General features: G+C 34.6%; 1 protein-coding gene across 6 annotated transcripts in view; it reads right to left on the reverse strand.

The window, feature by feature from the left end:
* Window positions 1-3,149: 3,149 nt before the first annotated feature.
* Window positions 3,150-20,416, reverse strand: part of LOC121377005 (kinesin-like protein KIF13A) — a 397,936-nt gene continuing 380,669 nt past the window's right edge. For all 6 annotated transcript variants that reach the window (XM_041504840.1, XM_041504838.1, XM_041504837.1 and 3 more), the window contains 4 exons: window positions 12,083-12,201; window positions 9,768-11,061; window positions 7,830-8,045; window positions 3,150-6,916 (listed from right to left, as the gene is read on the reverse strand). In XM_041504840.1, the coding sequence (XP_041360774.1) occupies window positions 6,666-6,916; window positions 7,830-8,045; window positions 9,768-11,061; window positions 12,083-12,201 (1,880 nt within the window). In that variant the 3' untranslated portion in view covers window positions 3,150-6,665. The remainder of the gene's footprint in view (window positions 6,917-7,829; window positions 8,046-9,767; window positions 11,062-12,082; window positions 12,202-20,416) is intronic.

Raw genomic sequence — 20,416 nt, forward strand, 5'->3', positions numbered from 1 at the left:
TCAATGAGCGAAAACATGCCCTAAAATAAAAACTCAACAATTATACACAGCTCAATTATAAACAACAAAACACCTTAACGAGACGAAATATACACAGTACATATTAGAATTAAGTTACACTTTCTCAATATACAAGACAAAAAAACTAACTCTTGCCAGTTATGTACAAATGATATGTTGCCCAATGGAAACAAACATTCAATCGCTCGTTTATATCTGGGAGGTTTTATCACAACTACAAGCAAATATAGGACTAATTAAGCACTTGACTAATTAACAAGGTTAATTAAACCACGAAAGGGAGGGACGTACATCACACAACTGTTGTGGAAGGTGGTGATGTGATATGGCTCGTACTTTATATGGGTGCTGTGCTATATATTAAGAAACACGTTCTTGAAACACGAGACAGAACAGCACATACCACAACATTTGATAACTGTGCCAGAGGAATATCTGTTGATATATTTTTATGAGATAATTTGTACAGCAGTGTCTACGTATGTAAATGCTATTAACAAATAAGTTTTAAACTTTGTTAACTGGAATGCATATAACATTTAAATCTACAGTTTTCTTCACATCGGCTGACTGTCAAAGATTGTACCAGATACTGGATACCTATTGATCAGTTTCTATAAAACATCTGATGTATTTTGCCTTTTTTTGTAGTACATGTATGTTAGTATCATGCATACAACCATAATGATGCCATTACTACAAATTCTAGATTCAACATCGCATGAAATAAGCACAAATAGTAAAAGACAAACCTATAAATACACTAATTTAACATCCTATAATTAACAGCCCTGGAGACCGTGACTTCGTGAACATTTGTTTTAAACATTTTTCAACAAGTCATTTTGGTGTATGTACATATAAGCAACAAAGCAAAAACACTGCATGAATAAAATAAGTGGAAGCAATTACATCGATGCATGAATGTGTTTATTTATAAACATGTATACTTAAAATGTAAGACGACATGATCTAACGACAAATAACCCATCAGAAATACATGTACATCAATTATTAATTTTATATCATGTTCGTGTGTGTGTGTGTATGCTGGGCTTTAGATCTCACTCATTTGGACACAACATACATGCATTATATTTGTTACTGTTCTGAGCATAGCTAGGTCTTTAAGGAGCACATCAATTAATGAAGGATATGAAATGGAAGTGATTTGAAAGTTTGTAAATATCCAGAAATACATTTTGAGTTATTTCAAGCTAATTTAGGCTTAATATTTTCTTATGTTTTGTTTAGTTGAAATTGTTTAGTAGTTGATATGTTTATACTAGTTGTTTTGGACACACCCTTTACTGTTATGACTTTGATGCAATCTAAAGCTCTGGTACATGCACGTGTGCATGAATATTTCCTAGATATGTTAAGTGCTTGGGCGTGTAATATTTCCTAGATATGTTAAGTGCTTGGGCGTGTAATATTTCCTAGATATGTTAAGTGCTTGGGCGTGTAATATTTCCTAGATGTGTTAAGTGCTTGGGCGTGTAATATTTCCTAGATATGTTAAGTGCTTGGGCGTGTAATATTTTCGCAACTTATTTTTATGCTCATATTTGTTTTTATGCTTTTATAAGGTTCAAGTACAATGTCCTGGACACTCAGCCAATTGGGCTGTCTGTCCAAGCTAGGGAGTTGGTGGCTAGTGAGACAGAAGTCAGTTTTGTGGCCTTATACACCCACCAAGTCTCTCAAACTAGTTCAGAGTGTGAGCCGGTACTGGGGTTTGAACCCAATATCTACATGTCTACGTGTACCAGCCTCATGTCCAATGGTTTAACCAGACCACTGAAGCTGGTATATGTATTTCTGATGGGTTTTATACAATCATAATTACAAACAGTTATCTGCTGATGTATTTCTGATAGGTTTTATACAACCATTTACAGTCGGTTATCTGCCGATGTATTTCTGATAGGTTTTATACAACCATTTACAAATATGTAACACACATCTAACTGCACAGGATTACAAGCCATTAAAGGTGAAATATCAATTATGAATGTGATATTTAATTGCAGATAGTGCCATGAATAAAATTGAAGGGGGTGATTAACTGCTCCGGCATGGCCCCTAACTTAAACTATTGAGAGCCATTTAAGGTATTACCATACTGAAAGCAGAAACTTAAATGCTAAGGGGAGCTATAAATCACTCTCCTTGAAGTTGTCTTGGGGGAGACTGAGTGATGGGGAGCAAGTGATAGCTCCCCTTAAATGGTGAGGTTTGTATTTGGGATCGATCCTCATCGGTGGACCCATTGGGCTATTTCTCGTTCCAGCCAGTGCACCACAGCTGGTGTAACAAAGGCTGTGGCATGTACTATCCTGTCTGTGGGATGGTGAATATAAAAGATCCCTTGCTGCTAATCGGAAAGAGTAGCCCATGGCGTGGCGACAGTAGGTTTTCTCTCTCAGTATCTGTGTGATCCTTAACCATATGTCCGACACCATATAACCGTAAATAAAATGTGTTGAGTGCATCGTTAAATAAAACATTTCCTTCGTTATAATTAACTAAATTAATCAATGCCATACATGATCTTTGCATAAACAACTCGGGAATATTGAAATTGTTATGAGCTTCAACACCGTGTAAAACAGTCCCATTCAGTAGGACTAGATTTCCATGCTTATCACTTGATAAATCTTATAAAATCAGTGCCTCCACATTATGACTGTTGATCAGCAACTTTAAAATGGACAGTCAGAGACAGATGAGTTACACAAAGACAGCAAACTTGTTGGCAACATCCACCTTGGATTATATTCATATATATATATATACATGCATCTTTCTTTGGCACCCAACAGCCGATGTGTATATTTTTTGCTGGGGTGTCGCTAAAGATTCATTAATTCTTTCAACAGTATGGATAATTAATTAACCTCAAATGAAAGCGCTCAATTGCATCTATATCCTGAGAAGATGTAATTTGTTAAATAGTTAATTTGGTCGTAGTGTAGTTACTCAAAGGTAATACAATATCTTGGTGGGAAGTTGCCATTATGCAACTTGGACACTGCACCATGAAGGATATTATTTCATTTATTAATTATCTAACGAAATCAACTTTAATCATCTTAATTATACATAAATGTACATTTCGTACCGACTAACCAAATTGCGGATATATTTTGCACTAAAAACAAATTACAAAAAGTGCATGCAGTATTTTCCATACATGAGAAAACAAATTACATACAGTTTGCACTATGAATTGTTTTATGTGTACATTTTGCATTGTAAAAAAACAAATTACACATATTTTGCACTGAATTACTTACGTTTTACTTTTGCTTTGCGAAAAATTACAAGTACATTTTGCACTGACAAAACAAGTGTATGCATACATTTAACAGTGAAAACAAATTACATATATATTTCACAAACTGTAATACAATTTACATTTCACACTGTAAATTAATTCATGTATTTTAGTAAATGAGATCAAAGTCGGTGTTAATTAGCTAACAAAAAAAAAGAAAAAACACTGGATGCAAGTTCTAAAGAGCATTTCTTTAAGGTCCATTCTCACTATCTAACTTGTAATAACAAGAATGATGAGTCTTATTCTCTCAGTGCAACAGCCCATTTTTCATCTGGGAATTAAAATTTAGGACATGATGTATATGGATGCAAACCAAAAGTGCAAACTTTCAATTAATAGAAGCCTGATATACATATTGTCAGATAAAATATAACAATATAATCTTTAAAAAATAATAATAATAAGAAAAACAAATCACAATTTAAAATATGTATGTTAATTATTATTAATATTGTTTTGGTCTCTACCATTGTTACAGAAAGTTACACAGTGAGAAAGCACCTGTAGCTTATGAGCACAAAAAATGTCAAGAAAAATCACATGTATTTAATATCTGACCAGCAAATATTTAACAAAATTTATAGCTCTTAAATCACCAGTCCACAATCCAAGAACAAGGATTACAACTTTCATTTCTTGACATTAAATTATTAATTTTTCCATTGACACAGCTTTCTGAAGAATGTGACACTTATCTTCCATCTTACAGCACTTGTTAATTCTTGACCAATGTGAGACTGAATTATGCAACAAATTTATTAGTTTTAAAACAGAATTCGTTTTTATGTTATACTATTCAAAATAATAAAAGTTGTCATCATATTTCATTTATATACTCTTCATTGTTAGATTAAGTGTTAGCTTCAAACTGTCAGCAAATATAGATTATATATACAAATTCATATAGTTAACTGCACACACAGTTGATCTATACCTACCCTGTGAAAACACTGAAACATGTTAACTTGTTACAATGACTGATGAAAAATAATATAACAGACTTGTAATGTTTGTATCCATCTTCATCATTGTTAACTGTCTAGCAGAATCAAAAAGGAGATGCAATAATATAACTAATGTGAAAAAAATTAACAAAAAAAAAAAAAAACCAGTATGGTTTGTGCCAAACTCAACAGAATATTTAAATATATTGGTTTGATTATTATGTTAGATTACAAGATTTAAATTAGAACAATTACATTATTCATTTCTTAACATTAAAAAAAGTCAATATAATGCATTACATTTAGTGGTACCATATTGTAATATATGACAGTGTGTACTAGTAAACAAAATAATTTAAAAAATTCATATCTCAAAATTTTGCCGAGTGTTTGTAAATATTTAAATATACAATATACTGGAGACAGGTAAGGGGTGTCCATTGTGCAATATATACAGAACTCTAATATATATATATATATATATATAATGACTTTTAATTGTGTTCAAAACACTGAAAGAATATTTCATTTTGAGAAAAAAAGAAGAAAAACGTTTTGACAAAAATTTCACATTCCAGTACATGTACATTGTATGCTGGCTTTTGAAAAGAATTGCAACCTTCCCATGTATGGATCAGTAGGATAGATTATGATGACACCGTCGAGTAAATCAATAAACATTTACATGATGGACACCGATAACTGTTACGAGTCACTAACAGTCGCAAGAAATAAAACATATCTGAAGTGATGAACAACGCAGCTGACACGGCTTTCTTCTGTGTGTAAATTCCACCATAAGCAATGGTTGAATCTTGACCACCTGGAACTCATTACTCTGGGGTATATACTATTACTGAAAATGATTCTGCATGTACACTCCATCATACTTAACTCATGTATCTTAGCAACCAGACTTTTTTTCCTGTCTTCAAATTCTATCGAAAGCATTGCTTGAATGGGTTAAATATTGACGACAGGACTTTCTGATTATTCATTCAACCTCTAGCAACAATTAGTTCCCATCTCTACCGAAACACTTTACTGTTATCTGTGATGACAATCTCAAGAACGTCTTGTGAAAAATCACATCAAGCAAGTGTCTCAAAAATAATTGTTTCGACCGACAATTAAAATGACTATGACACAGTTCCTATCTCTCTCCCACATCACTAATCTATAATGACAATCTCAAAAACGGCTTGTGGAAATGTAGCAAAACAAAATGCACTTTCTCTGCAATGACGACTTTGACTAACAATTAAACCAACTATGACAGAGCATTGTCCATGTATGTTAATTCACTGGACAAAACGCTTTGGCTACTCCTCTTCATCAGGTTTTAACTGCTTAAGATCAAACCGAAATGTCTCATTCAAAATTCATAGGGTCATCGTCATTCCCTTTTTGGTGTAAACTTCTAAATTGTCCATTAGTATTCTGTCCTAGACCACTGGCTATCCAGAGACCTGGCCCCTGACAGACATGCCCGAAACCTTAGTGGTATAGGGGCATGTTAAAGGTACTCTCTCTCTCTCATCATCAATCACAGATGTCTGTCCCTGTTCAATTATTTCTACACACTCGTAAAGAATACAGGTAAAGATGGTAGCCAAATGAAAAGACAGACGATAATAAAATCATATCTCATCTTCTATGCACTTCTAACTCTGCACATCCTAGGTGTTATGATGTAACAAACTGGAAAGACTTGATGATGATGATGACAAAATCATATTTCAGTTTTTCTGTCCAGTGTTTACTCTAAACGGCCATAAAGAATATAATTATGTAATGATGTTTTAATTACAATAGTGTGAAGAGACTGATGGTCAAATTCCAGTTGTTTTTCCCAGTGTTTACTCTAAATGATCATATTTCAGTTTTTCTTTCCAGTATTTACTCTAAACAGCCATAAAGAATACAAGTAATGATGGAAATAGAGTGAAGAAACTGATAAGCGTATTACATTTTTTTTCCATGTTTACTCTAAATGACCATAAAGAGAGTACAGTTTTTCTTTCCAGTTTTACACTAAATGATCATATTTCAGCTTTTCTTTCCAGTTTGACACTAAATGATCACAATACAGTTTTTCTTTCCAGTTTTACACTAAATGATCATATTACAGTTTTTCTTTCCAGTTTTTACACTAAATGATAATATTTCAACTTTTCTTTCCAGTTTTTACACTAAATGATCATATTTCAGTTTTTTCTTTCCAGTGTAAGAATGGTATTAGAGTGAAGAAACTGATGACCATATTATTTCAGTTTGTTTCCGACCATAAAAGTATAACATGTAACATTATTTTATGATGGTTTACAACACAGTGACGCGACTGAAGATCCTATATTTCAGTTTTTCTTGGCACTGCTTGCGCTGGTTGGCCGCATGTAGTCGCGACTCTGCGACAGATTGGATGAGGAGAATGACAGGTTTGAAGATGATGAAGCCAGATTGCTTGAGCTCTTGCGATTGGCTGATGGGTTTTTTCTCGACCCTTTTCTCTTCTTGTCCCACATGAGTTTTTCGGCGCGAACGAAAACCCCGTGACGAGGCAGACATCGAAAATATCGTATTCCATTCACTGAACCGTCATTCTTACCTGGGGAAAAAAGTGGGAACATTTTAAGATTCTTGTTGTATTCTTCAAAAAATGTGTAGTGAGATAAGAATATCCATATATATACAAGTGTCAATGATCTAAGACATGGTTTGTGAAATATATATTTAGATGTGAAAACAACACACTGAGTTACAGCCAAACGTTGATGCAGTCGCCACCATCAGGAAATGTAATATGGGACCCAGTTGTTCAAAGCATAGTTAAGTTAAGTGTTAGTCGAGAATTTGCCTTTAAATATTTTTGCACAAATAAAAAATAAACTTTAGATTTGATTATGTAAGGATATACCTTTGATTGTTCTAAATAAAGTTTCAAAATTATGTTTTCAATTATTATCTGTATTGATTCTGTTCTTGGTTTTGGAATTTCTTTTAACCACTGGTTAAGCTAACTAATGTTTAAACAACCAGTCTCAGGTCTACATCTTGCCTTTTCAATTCATCAAGACGAGAGAAAATTGTAATACTGTGCTTCTGAAAACAAAATTCAGTTACAAAGTATGGTGTTTTTGTGTGCCTTTCTTGGTGTCATATATAATATAATATTATTTATTATACTATAAGTTTATGTAAAAGAAAAAGTATTCATTGTGGACAGATCTGTTTCACTCTCACCATTCGCCAAGTGTCATATATAATATTTATTATCCTAGATAGTACGTGTATATAATAAATATTCCTTGTGAACAGATCTGTTTCACTCTCACCATTCGCCAAATGTCATATATAATATTTATTATCCTAGATAGTACGTGTACATAATAAATATTCCTTGTGAACTGATCTGTTTCACTCTCACCATTCGCCAAATGTCATATATAATATTTATTATCCTAGATAGTACGTGTATATAATAAATATTCCTTGTGAACAGATTGTGTTTTCTCTCTCACCATCCGCCAGGTCTAGGTCGACCCCGATCCACGGCCCCGCTGCGAATTCCACCTGGCCGACAAAGCGCACTATGCCGGTTTTGTTGGGACCTCCCCGCGACGACGTCACGACGACGCCCTCCCCGTCCTGCACCCAGCCGGGCACTGGGCCATCCTGGAGTCGATCGAGGTCAGCGCGACTCCCGAACGAACATTCACTCAGAGTGTCATCGTAACCTGCAATAATACAGTAACACCTAGAAACACATAACCTTGACTCAGAGTGTCGTCGTAGCCTGGAATAATATAGTAACCTAGAAATGTGTTCATGCAACATATAACCCTTCCCCAATTTGTCATTATATCCTCAAATAGATTAAAGTTGGTTTCGTTTAACAACACCACTAGAGTACATTGTATGTCAAACATTTGATAAATCTGACACGTAGTCTTAGAGGAAAGTCTCTCTCTTTTCCATCTGCAGCAAGAGATCTTTTATATGTACTTTCCCACATACAGAACTGCACATACCACGTACAGCCTTTGATATCCTGAAATAATAAGAAATGTGTCCAGGGAACATGCATATTCACTATAATATTTCAGGACATAAGAGTGTTGACATATACTGACGTAATAGTTTACAACTAGAAATATGTTCATGGAACATGCATACTGCCACCAATTTTGTGTAATCTGGTGAAAAAACAAGAACAACCTAACTCCAGATCAGTATGACATCAAAATGAACATTCACTCAAAGCCTGAAGAACACCTTATAAAACTAGAAATATTCACAAATTGTCCACTCACAACTTTTGCAATAAAAGAAAGGGTCATACATTTAACTCAAACCTGCATTTTCACTAACTGTGAAATAATGCTTATGGCATGACTTAACTGCAGCAAAAGAAACTGTCGAAACGTCTATTAGTCTATTACAAGAGTAGACTACTCTGTCTAGCTCTAGCCCCCCCCCCCCCCCCCCCCCACAAGTGGAGACCACTCCCTCAGTGTAAACCCCCACTGATCCCTACCTCCCATACCTTAATTAGGGAATTCGTCTTCAGACAAGTGGAGAAAACTCTGCCTAAACTCCCACTGATCTCTACCTCCCATACATAAATTAGAGAGCTCATCTTTAGACAAGGGAAGACTACTCTGTCAAGCTACACCACCACTAATTCTACCTCCCATATTTAAATTAAGAGAGCTTATCTTCTGACAAGGGGAGACTACTCATCTGAAATACATATTGATCTCCAACTCCCCTTCCTAAATTAAAGAGCTCGTCTTCAGACAGGTGGTGACAACTCCCTCAGTATAAGGTCTCACTACACAGATCATTTCCGGGTGAGAGTTCATTGATTACAGTCCACTATAGTTCCTAATTGTGACACAAGTTATGGCTCACATATTCACTTCTAGGAAATGGTGAAGAATTAAAACAATATGTATGTTTAATGGTAATCCTTCTGGCTGTATTTTGCCCATGCTGTTTTGTAATATTGTGCATTGATCTTTTGGGACATGGGTATATAGCGTAAGAAACAGCTCAAGTGAAATGGTTAATGAACCACCTGTTTGGACCGGTATTACAGCCAGATGTGGTCATATAGCAATAAACTGAGACAGAAATGTTCTCAATTTTGCAGTGAAAATAAATGCTTATATAATGTATGTTCGCAATGGTGTATGTTGTTAGTGCCAACAAGAACCCGTTCTATTTGCAATCTTCATTTAAAGTTGGGCAATTTAACATGGGTTTCAATGGCAGATGACATCTGTGTAGTGAGACCTAAACCTTCGCTGATCTCTACCTCCCATACCTGAATTAGAGAGCTCGTCTTCAGACAGGTGGAGACTACTCCGTCTAAACTCTCCATTATCGTACCTGAATTAGAGAGCTCGTCTTCAGACAGGTGGAGACTACTCCATCTAAACTCTCCATTATCGTACCTGAATTAGAGAGCTCGTCTTCAGACAGGTGGAGACTACTCCGTCTGGCCAGTTCCTCCTGCATGGCCCTCATGGCGGACTCTGCACGTGGGGAGCAGATCATCGACATGGGTCTCGGTCTCGAGCCTGAGCCTTTCCGCCGCATCGCCGCCTTCGTGTCCGGCGTTCTGTGGTTCGACTTACTCGACAATTTGTCTACCGAGTGAGTCGCCGACTCAGACACAACGCTTACACTGTCACATTTCTTAGAATCACAATTCACGTCCTTTTCCACGACCGTTTCCATGGCTGTCGGGCCATTACTCCGATTACAGTTGTGTGAAACTTCACTGTCCTCTTGCTCCTTCTCGGGGAGGTCGCCCGATTCAGCAGCACCAAGCTTCTCGAGTTCCTCCATCGCCGCCTCGCTGTAGAGGTCACTATCCGACTCGTGTTTCGCTATTGCACCAGACATTTTCGTGACTTCGGAATTCTCCGACGAAGACGAATCCTCAGCCTTGTCCGTCTGCTCATCACCTTCCTCGACGATCTTCAACTCAATGTGCTCCAACAACTCGGACGTTTCCATGTGCACAGATTCAGCTTTTGAGTCATTGTTTGTAACATCTGTAATGTCCTTCACTTCTGTTTTTGAGTCATTATTTGTGACATCTGTAATATTTTTTTCTTCCATTTTTGAGTCTCTATCTGTAACAGCCTCGTGCTTGTTGAAGGTAAACTCCCCCGAGTTACTTAAGGGGGGCGATGGGATGGGCTGCATGGGAAGATCGGAAATATCGGGAACACTCTCGTCCAGTAAGGAATCTGACCTCGTACGAGATGCCACCAATGTCTCCGCACTACTATCGAAATACTCGTCCTTATTGTTCGTCAAATCATCCACTGAATCCACCGAAGAGTTACCTCCCTTCGACCCTTTCTCGACCTTCCCATCCTCAGTATCGCTCTCACTGCTGTTCTCCACACTGCCGGACTTCTGCGCCGTTCGTGTCTTGCCGTCGTTCTCCTCGATGCTCTTGACACTCAGCGAGTCCTCAGAGGACAGGGTCAAGGTCGACACGGCCTGTGATCCATAGCCGCTTGACGTCATGCTGGGTGTGCCGCTCTTGCCGTGGCCCTCGGCGATGCTGTCATTGGTCGAGGAGTGCGTCATGTGGTTGAGGGTCAGCGTCCCGTCTTTGTGTGACCGAGACATCTGCTGACTCTGGTACGACTCAAAGTCCTGGAAGTCGTCATCCATCGGAAGGTCGTCACCTTGGTTTTTTGACTCATGTTCGTCCTCTTCGTCCAAATCCTAAAACAAAAACAAACAAAACAAGTGATTAAATAGGGTATTCAATGTGTAAAATGGGATATTTGAAATGTAAAATAGGATGTGCAAGACGTAAGAAAAAAGCTTATTCAAGACATAAAATAGCATATTCAGGAAATGAAGAAAAATATTTGAAGATATCAAAAGATATCTGCAGTGTAAACTGTGGTACATGAGCAAAACAAGAATATCTGAGATTTTAAAAGAAAAATAAAGAAATACTTGAAGAGGGATAACTCTTTACTTCTCGGTATCTTGGTGTAACATTGGTTTCACTTGGCAGAGATTTTATTAAAAAATATAAGTATATGAAGGGGGATAACTCTTTACCTCCTCGCTATCCTGGTGTTACTGCTTTGATGTTATTTAAAAACAAAAATAAGTATATCATGGGGGATAATTCTTTACCTCCTTGATATTTTTGTGGATATAACAAGGGTTTTATTTTGAGATGTGATTTTGGTTTTTTAAAACAAAAATGTATAACAAGGGGGATAACTCTTTACCACCTAAGTATCCGGCCATAACAAGAGTTTCACTTCATGGTGGGGTGTTTTGAAAACAAAAATAATTTATATATAGGGGGATAACTCTTCACAATGGTGTTTTGAAAACAAACATAATTTATATATAGGGGGATAACTCTTCACAACGGTGTTTTGAAAACAAACATAATTTATATATAAGGGGATAACTCTTCACGACGATGTTTTGAAAACAAACATAATTTATATATAGGAGGATAACTCTTCACAACGGTGTTTTGAAAACAAAAATAATTTATATATAGGGGGATAACTCTTCACAATGGTGTTTTGAAAACAAACATAATTTATATATAGGGGGATAACTCTTCACAATGGTGTTTTTTTAAAACAAACATAATGTATATGACGTGGGATAACTCTTTCCCTGTTCAGTATCTTTGTGTAACAATGGTTTTACTTTGAAGTGATGTTTTGTTAAACAAAAATAATGTATATCAAGGGGGATAACGCCTTACCTCCTCGGTATCTTGGTGTAACAGGGGTTTCACTTCGCGGTGGTGTTGTTCTTCCTGAAGGGTCCTCATCGGTTTCATGATCTTTGAGGCGTGTGGGCTCAAGGCCGACTTGGGGGATGCTGAGAAGAGAACATTTTAAAAATAATTATCATGTTTACGATGCAAGTGACAAAGTTCTCAGACAGGGAAATCACAGCCTGTGATAAAACTTTAAAAGTCCTGACTTAAAAACTTTAGGAAAGCTTTTAGACTTTAACTGCATGCTATCTGTATGGGCCACAGTGTTAGAAACAGTACTACCATCGTACAAAAGCTCTTGCAAAATTGACTTGGATGGCATTTTTATTATTATTGGGTATTTACTTTGTTACTATCTATACTATATATCTGTTGTAAGATAATCTGACTTTCAACTGTTGCTTATGGATGAGTCTTTATTAAACCTTCATTAGGCCCCAATCTTAATTTTAATTATTAAACCTTCAGTGTAGATTTTAAATTTTATAAGCATACATGGAAGTCCCAATCTTAATTTTAATTATTAAACCTTCAGTGTAGATTTTAAATTTTATAAGCATACATGGAAGTCCCAATCTTAATTTTAATTATTAAACCTTCAATGTAGATTTTAAAATTTTATAAGCACACATGTAGGCCCCAATCTTAATTTTAATTCTCGCTCACATAGTAACATGAACTTACAGTCTGAAGACTGTTCTAAGTCTTGTCTGGACTTTTAAAGTTTTATAAGCAGTGCTCAGATCTCAAATCTTATCTGAAATCTGATCTTAAAATCTACTACATGAATATAGCATTACAGCCATCCTCCACTTGACAACCATCAATTCAAAATAAAGTGACCATACAACATATGATAAAATCACTTGGGCTATTAATTGCAAGGCCTTTACGATGTATGATATGCAATGTTTTCAGAAATCCAAATTGGAATCTAGCATTTCATCCAATAATGTACGGCTATCAAATGATGGAGTGTTAGGACATTTATCACATGACTGCTAAGTGAAGGATGACCATCATATTCTGATATGACAAAAGACAATGACAGGCCATATGTCCAGGCAACCATATGTCTGTAAATATTTGTTCGTGAAATACTGCCACTGGTAGACTAGCAGGTCTTAAAAGCAACTATATTGTATAATTTTAGTTATGTCCAGATATCCTTTTTGTCCAATCAATTAAGTCATTGATATTGGATACATCAACCAAATTAGGAATTATTATGCCAAAAATGAACTTTGTCAACAAGTGCCGAATCGGAATATGCACATACAGTAGTGTCCAATCAAAATCCAGCAGTATGACAATATAGTCTAGCACTTCTGGTTACCATTAGACAAAAAGAAAAAAAAAATAAGATGAAAAAGAAAGAAAAGAAAGCCAGATATATGAATTGTGTGATTTGTTTATTAAAATAAGCCAATGGTTCAGCATTTGGCTCTTCAACCATTTGGACACAAAACAAATCAAGTAGCATTCTGTTTTTAAAAATGCTTCACAACTATTTACAGACAAATGGTCACCTGCATTTGATCTGCCATAGAACTCCGATAATAGCTAATATATTTTACCACATACTTACAGTCCGAGCCGCTTATAAACAAAATGTTTTAATCAAAGATGAAAAATAAAGAAACGAATGTTTGTTTCTAGACACCTCGGCACGGAATGAGATGAGAAAACCAGTACCACTATATATGACATGGTACACCTGTTCACACCATACAAGTATCTTTAGTATACAATTCCTTTTTATTACCTGTATGGTTAAAACTACATGTATCTTGGTACATATCAAAGTGATACATCCCACTAAAACGCCAAGTGGGACGTAACACTTCGTGATGTCACCGATTGGCATACTGCATGTACAACTTTACTGTACATGTTTGGAATTTTTGTTTTCTTTAAAAAAAATTCTTTATATACTTGTTACACTGTGACTTTTTGAACAGAAACTGAACAACAATTATTTATTAAGGCCTCGATTTCCATGACAGGTTCAAAGTGAGTATTTTTGCACATATGACAGGTGAGCAGCGATCTTAATCTCACCTCAAAGATGCATTTCTGCACTCAATTTTCTACTTTATATTTCATTTATTATGAAAATTGTGAGTAATAGTTTCATTTGTGTGTCGCTCACGTAAGTATAATTTTACGTAACCCATTTGTCGTTCACACATTGAATTTATGACATCATTTACATGGTCGGGATGAGTTACCTGAAAACCAAATGGGTTACCTGAATTTGTTTCTGCGTAACACATAAATGGTTCACGCACATTTTCAATTCTAAGAATCCTGTATTATGATGTTTATTTTATTTTATTTTTCTCAGATTTGTAGAATTGCTCTCCTTATATGAAATTTCATAAGATCAATTAATGAATTATACTGTCCGATGTTTTTAAAACAGAAGCCTGGTTGTTTTCTACAAGTATATACACCCTTAGTAACAAATGTCCATACATACTGTACGTGTTACTTAGACCTACAAGTATATACACCCTTAGTAACGAATGTCCATACATACTGTACTCGTTACTTAGACCTACAAATATATACACCCTTAGTAACGAATGTCCATACATACTGTACCTGTTACTTAGACCTACAAGTATATACACCCTTAGTAACAAATGTCCATACATACTGTACTCGATACTTAGACCTACAAGTATATACACCCTTAGTAACGAATGTCCATACATACTGTACGTGATACTTAGACCTACAAGTATATACACCCTTAGTAACGAATGTCCATACATACTGTACGTGTTACTTAGACCTACAAGTATATACACCCTTAGTAACGAATGTCCATACATACTGTACGTGTTACTTAGACCTACAAATATATACACCCTTAGTAACGAATGTCCATACATACTGTACTTGATACTTAGACCTACAAGTATATACACCCTTAGTAACGAATGTCCATACATACTGTACCCGTTACTTAGACCTACAAGTATATACACCCTTAGTAACGAATGTCCATACATACTGTACCCGTTACTTAGACCTACAAGTATATACACCCTTAGTAACGAATGTCCATACATACTGTACGTGTTACTTAGACCTACAAGTATATACACCCTTAGTAACGAATGTCCATACATACTGTACGTGATACTTAGACCTACAAGTATATACACCCTTTGTAACGAATGTCCATACATACTGTACCCGTTACTTAGACCTACAAGTATATACACCCTTAGTAACGAATGTCCATACATACTGTACGTGTTACTTAGACCTACAAGTATATACACCCTTAGTAACGAATGTCCATACATACTGTACGTGATACTTAGACCTACAAGTATATACACCCTTAGTAACGAATGTCCATACATACTGTACGTGTTACTTAGACCTACAAGTATATACACCCTTAGTAACGAATGTCCATACATACTGTACGTGATACTTAGACCTACAAGTATATACACCCTTAGTAACGAATGTCCATACATACTGTACCTGTTACTTAGACCTACAAGTATATACACCCTTAGTAACGAATGTCCATACATACTGTACGTGTTACTTAGACCTACAAGTATATACACCCTTAGTAACGAATGTCCATACATACTGTACTTGATACTTAGACCTACAAGTATATACACCCTTTGTAACGAATGTCCATACATACTGTACCCGTTACTTAGACCTACAAGTATATACACCCTTAGTAATGAATGTCCATACATACTGTACTCGTTACTTAGACCTACAAGTATATACACCCTTAGTAACGAATGTCCATACATACTGTACTCGTTACTTAGACCTACAAGTATATACACCCTTAGTAACGAATGTCCATACATACTGTACCTGTTACTTAGACCTACAAGTATATACACCCTTAGTAACGAATGTCCATACAAACTGTACTCGATACTTAGACCTACAAGTATATACACCCATAGTAACGAATGTCCATACATACTGTACTCGTTACTTAGACCTACAATTATATACACCCTTAGTAACGAATGTCCATACATACTGTACGTGTTACTTAGACCTACAAGTATATACACCCTTAGTAACGAATGTCCATACATACTGTACTCGTTACTTAGACCTACAAGTATATACACCCTTAGTAACGAATGTCCATACATACTGTACCTGTTACTTAGACCTACAAGTATATACACCCTTAGTAACGAATGTCCATACATACTGTACTCGATACTTAGACCTACAAGTATATACACCCATAGTAACGAATGTCCATACATACTGTACTCGTTACTTAGACCTACAATTATATACACCCTTAGTAACGAATGTCCATACATACTGTACGTGTTACTTAGACCTACAAGTATATACACCCTTAGTAACGAATGTCCATACATACTGTACCCGTTACTTAGACCTACAAGTATATACACCCTTAGTAACGAATGTCCATACATACTGTACTCGTTACTTAGACCTACAATTATATACACCCTTAGTAACGAATGTCCATACATACTGTACCTGTTACTTAGACCTATAAGTATATACACCCTTAGTAACGAATGTCCATACATACTGTACGTGATACTTAGACCTACAAGTATATACACCCTTAGTAACGAATGTCCATACATACTGTATGTGTTACTTAGACCTACAAGTATATACACCCTTAGTAACGAATGTCCATACATACTGTACCTGTTACTTAGACCTATAAGTATATACACCCTTAGTAACGAATGTCCATACATACTGTACGTGATACTTAGACCTACAAGTATATACACCCTTAGTAACGAATGTCCATACATACTGTACTCGTTACTTAGACCTATAAGTATATACACCCTTAGTAACGAATGTCCATACATACTGTACGTGATACTTAGACCTACAAGTATATACACCCTTAGTAACGAATGTCCATACATACTGTACGTTTTACTTAGACCTACAAGTATATACACCCTTAGTAACGAATGTCCATACATACTGTACCTGTTACTTAGACCTATAAGTATATACACCCTTAGTAACGAATGTCCATACATACTGTACGTGATACTTAGACCTACAAGTATATACACCCTTAGTAACGAATGTCCATACATACTGTACCTGTTACTTAGACCTATAAGTATATACACCCTTAGTAACGAATGTCCATACATACTGTACCTGTTACTTAGACCTATAAGTATATACACCCTTAGTAACATGTACTTAGAGTAAGTTAGACCTTTGGCAACTTACTAAAACGATGAAGTTATTAACCACTGTTGAGTGTCTAATTTTCTCTGTGATAGAAATGTTTTTGAAAACTAACTACATGTACATGAACATCATAACAATAATTTAATTAACAGCCAGATGAGTTTAGTGTATGATAAACATATTATAACCAATTGTTACCTTTACTTGACCAATAAAGATACACGTATCGAGTGAAATAATGGTGATATCTCACACATACAGGTAGGAAGCTCTTGTTCTATTTAATATTATACATTTGTATCACTGTCAATTTACCAGCAATATGCAACAGTAGTTGCCTATTTTTTAGATGTAGGTTAATCCTAACTACATGAATATTAAAGCATTTTAATTAGTTTCAAAGATGTATACGGTCATGATAAACAAATTGTTAATTTAAAAGTTAAGAAAACTCACATCTGAACTAATATTCATGCCACAACATCCTAACTTTACTATACAAACAAGTACAACATTATTCATGAAGTTTACACAACGGCAAAGCAAACCATATGGCTTCAATTGCTATTATGTAAACCACTCATTTTAATGCAGATCAAATTTTATTTAATTGTTTACTAATGCTTGTGCAAGCTCTACATTTATCAACATGTTTCTTAAGAAATAATCAACCTGCATTGTATGGATTTAAGTACCAGTATTATTTTGGCAATGGTTTCCTTGCACCTTTTATATATACATGTATATATATATATATAAAACAATACACTAATTTAAAAATGGAATGCAACACTTTAAAGTATTTGATAAAGCTAAAAAGATATTATAAATAGATGTTTAAATTTCACATTTATTAAATGCTTAAAGTTTATAAATTTACATATTGAAAAAAAAGAGCAAATACAAATGTGCAATTTGAGGAGAGAAGTATGAAATGTGTAAGATTGAATTAAAGTGAACAAAAGATTCTGTAGAAAGTCTGATAAGAATTAAAGAGTGAACATGTAAAAGAAAATGACATTCTCACATAACACGCTCAGAAAGAGAGATACTATTTTCTAGACTTTTACTGACAGTTTCACAGACAAACATTACTTGAATTTAAATAAGTCTTTTTATTTTACTTAATATGTTTTAATTCAGACAATAATTTTGTCATGTTTTTAAATACAGCTTTGAGTGTACTTATACATGTATATAGTGATGTCAGAGATACAAGTACTAGTACAATGTAAGTGGATACAAATTCCAGAATACTTGGTAGGGTTTTAAACATAGTGGGTTATTGTTTGTTATCGTTAGTTATTCATGAAAGAACAAATTAAGGACAAGAACTGGTGTTTTTTTGCATCTAATATTTATGATACATGTCCTGGAAGACACAAATTTAATACTGTTTGTAATACAGACTATATTTCTGTACGATGTACTGGTATCGTGTGGCACTGCCTTTACCATGAAATTGGAGTATTTGTAGACAAAAATCTGTCTCTATCAAAATATACTGTACTAAACCACACTGTACTGCAAGGCCTTATTTTAATATACACTATTAACCATTGTGACACTGTTCTACACACATGTAGACAGATACGTGGTTGTGCAATAAACACAGACATTCTTTCAGATTAAACTGCTACGAATATTATAAGAATGGAGATGATTATTTTATGATTGATAAATATTTACTAAAGTTGAAATTCTGTTGATCAATCTGTAACACATCTTGATTATAGTTACCTGAAGATAAAACATAGTTGACTAACGAACTAAAAACACACATGCCTATTCAAATCAATCATGCTGTTTAGACGCGTATAAGACAAACGTGCAGTTTTCACAAACTGAAACATGCATATTAAACTAAACAACAGTAATCCTAAAATCGTGCATATTCGTCGAGCTAGAACTTAAAAGAAAAAAAAGAGAGAAAAAATTAGTTTTGCTTTTTGTAAAAAAATAATAAAAATAATAAAAATAGCTCAAGCCAAAAGGTTGTGTGAGAAAAGAGATTTTTTAATCTTTATACAGAGTTAGTGGAGACTATAGGTAGTTGTTAAAGCCATCATATGGAAATAGGTTAACACTAAAATACATGTAAATTTGTTTAGAGAAAAAGCAGGGGAAAAAAGGATTTCCCTAAATTGTTGTACAAACAAAAGGAAAGTTGAATACAATTTAAATATAGAGATTTGCCTAAATTATTTTGGAATGGTATATTTCTACAATATATATTTCCTTTAGTATAAAATATATTTTTAGTTTTTTACATTTTCAATACCCAGTAAAAGCATTTGCTATGAGTGTAACATGATTTAGTTTCATAAACAAAAACAAAAAACAAAAACAACACTAATAATCCATTTTGTAGGTGGGTTTTTTTAAAAACACTGTTTTTAATCTATATATAATTACTATTATTATTATTAGTAGTAGTAGTAGTATTTCAATGTTTTTTAACTTTTATATTCATAGATTCATAGATAAATTCCAAAACCAATGTTTTATATTGTAAAATATGTTTTTATGATAAATAAAATTACTGTTATTGTTATATAAATTGTAAGAATTTTATTCAATTATTTTAGTAGTATGTTATGATTTATTTATTTTTAAAGTGAATAAAAACTAAATAAAATGATTTGCTCTAATTTGTTTGAAATAATATCAAATACTGGTATATTATGAAAAGGATATTGACAAAGTTATAATGATCATTTACTACCTGTTTACATACTCCTATATATGGGATTTTAAGTTTTCAAACTGCTACACAATTTCTAATATTTGCTTCCACACTAAACTTTGAAAAGCAAAGATTGCTTGGCATAGACTAAAATCCCAACAGCCCATCATACAGTTAGAATCTTTGGAACAGTTTCAAGGCATTTCAAGTCACCTTACAAGAATTTGAATGAATGAATGAATGAATGTTTAATGACACCCCAGCACGAAAAATACATCGCTACTGGGTGTCAAACTATGGTAAATGTTACAAGAATCTAAATTAGCTAATAACATATATGCTCTTGAATCTATTGGCATTCCTTGATGCAAATATCGGATAAATTACCCACTTTAACTTTTTTTTTA

The sequence above is a fragment of the Gigantopelta aegis genome, chromosome 7 (assembly GCF_016097555.1).
Source record: "Gigantopelta aegis isolate Gae_Host chromosome 7, Gae_host_genome, whole genome shotgun sequence".
Classification (NCBI taxonomy): Eukaryota; Metazoa; Mollusca; class Gastropoda; order Neomphalida; family Peltospiridae; genus Gigantopelta; species Gigantopelta aegis.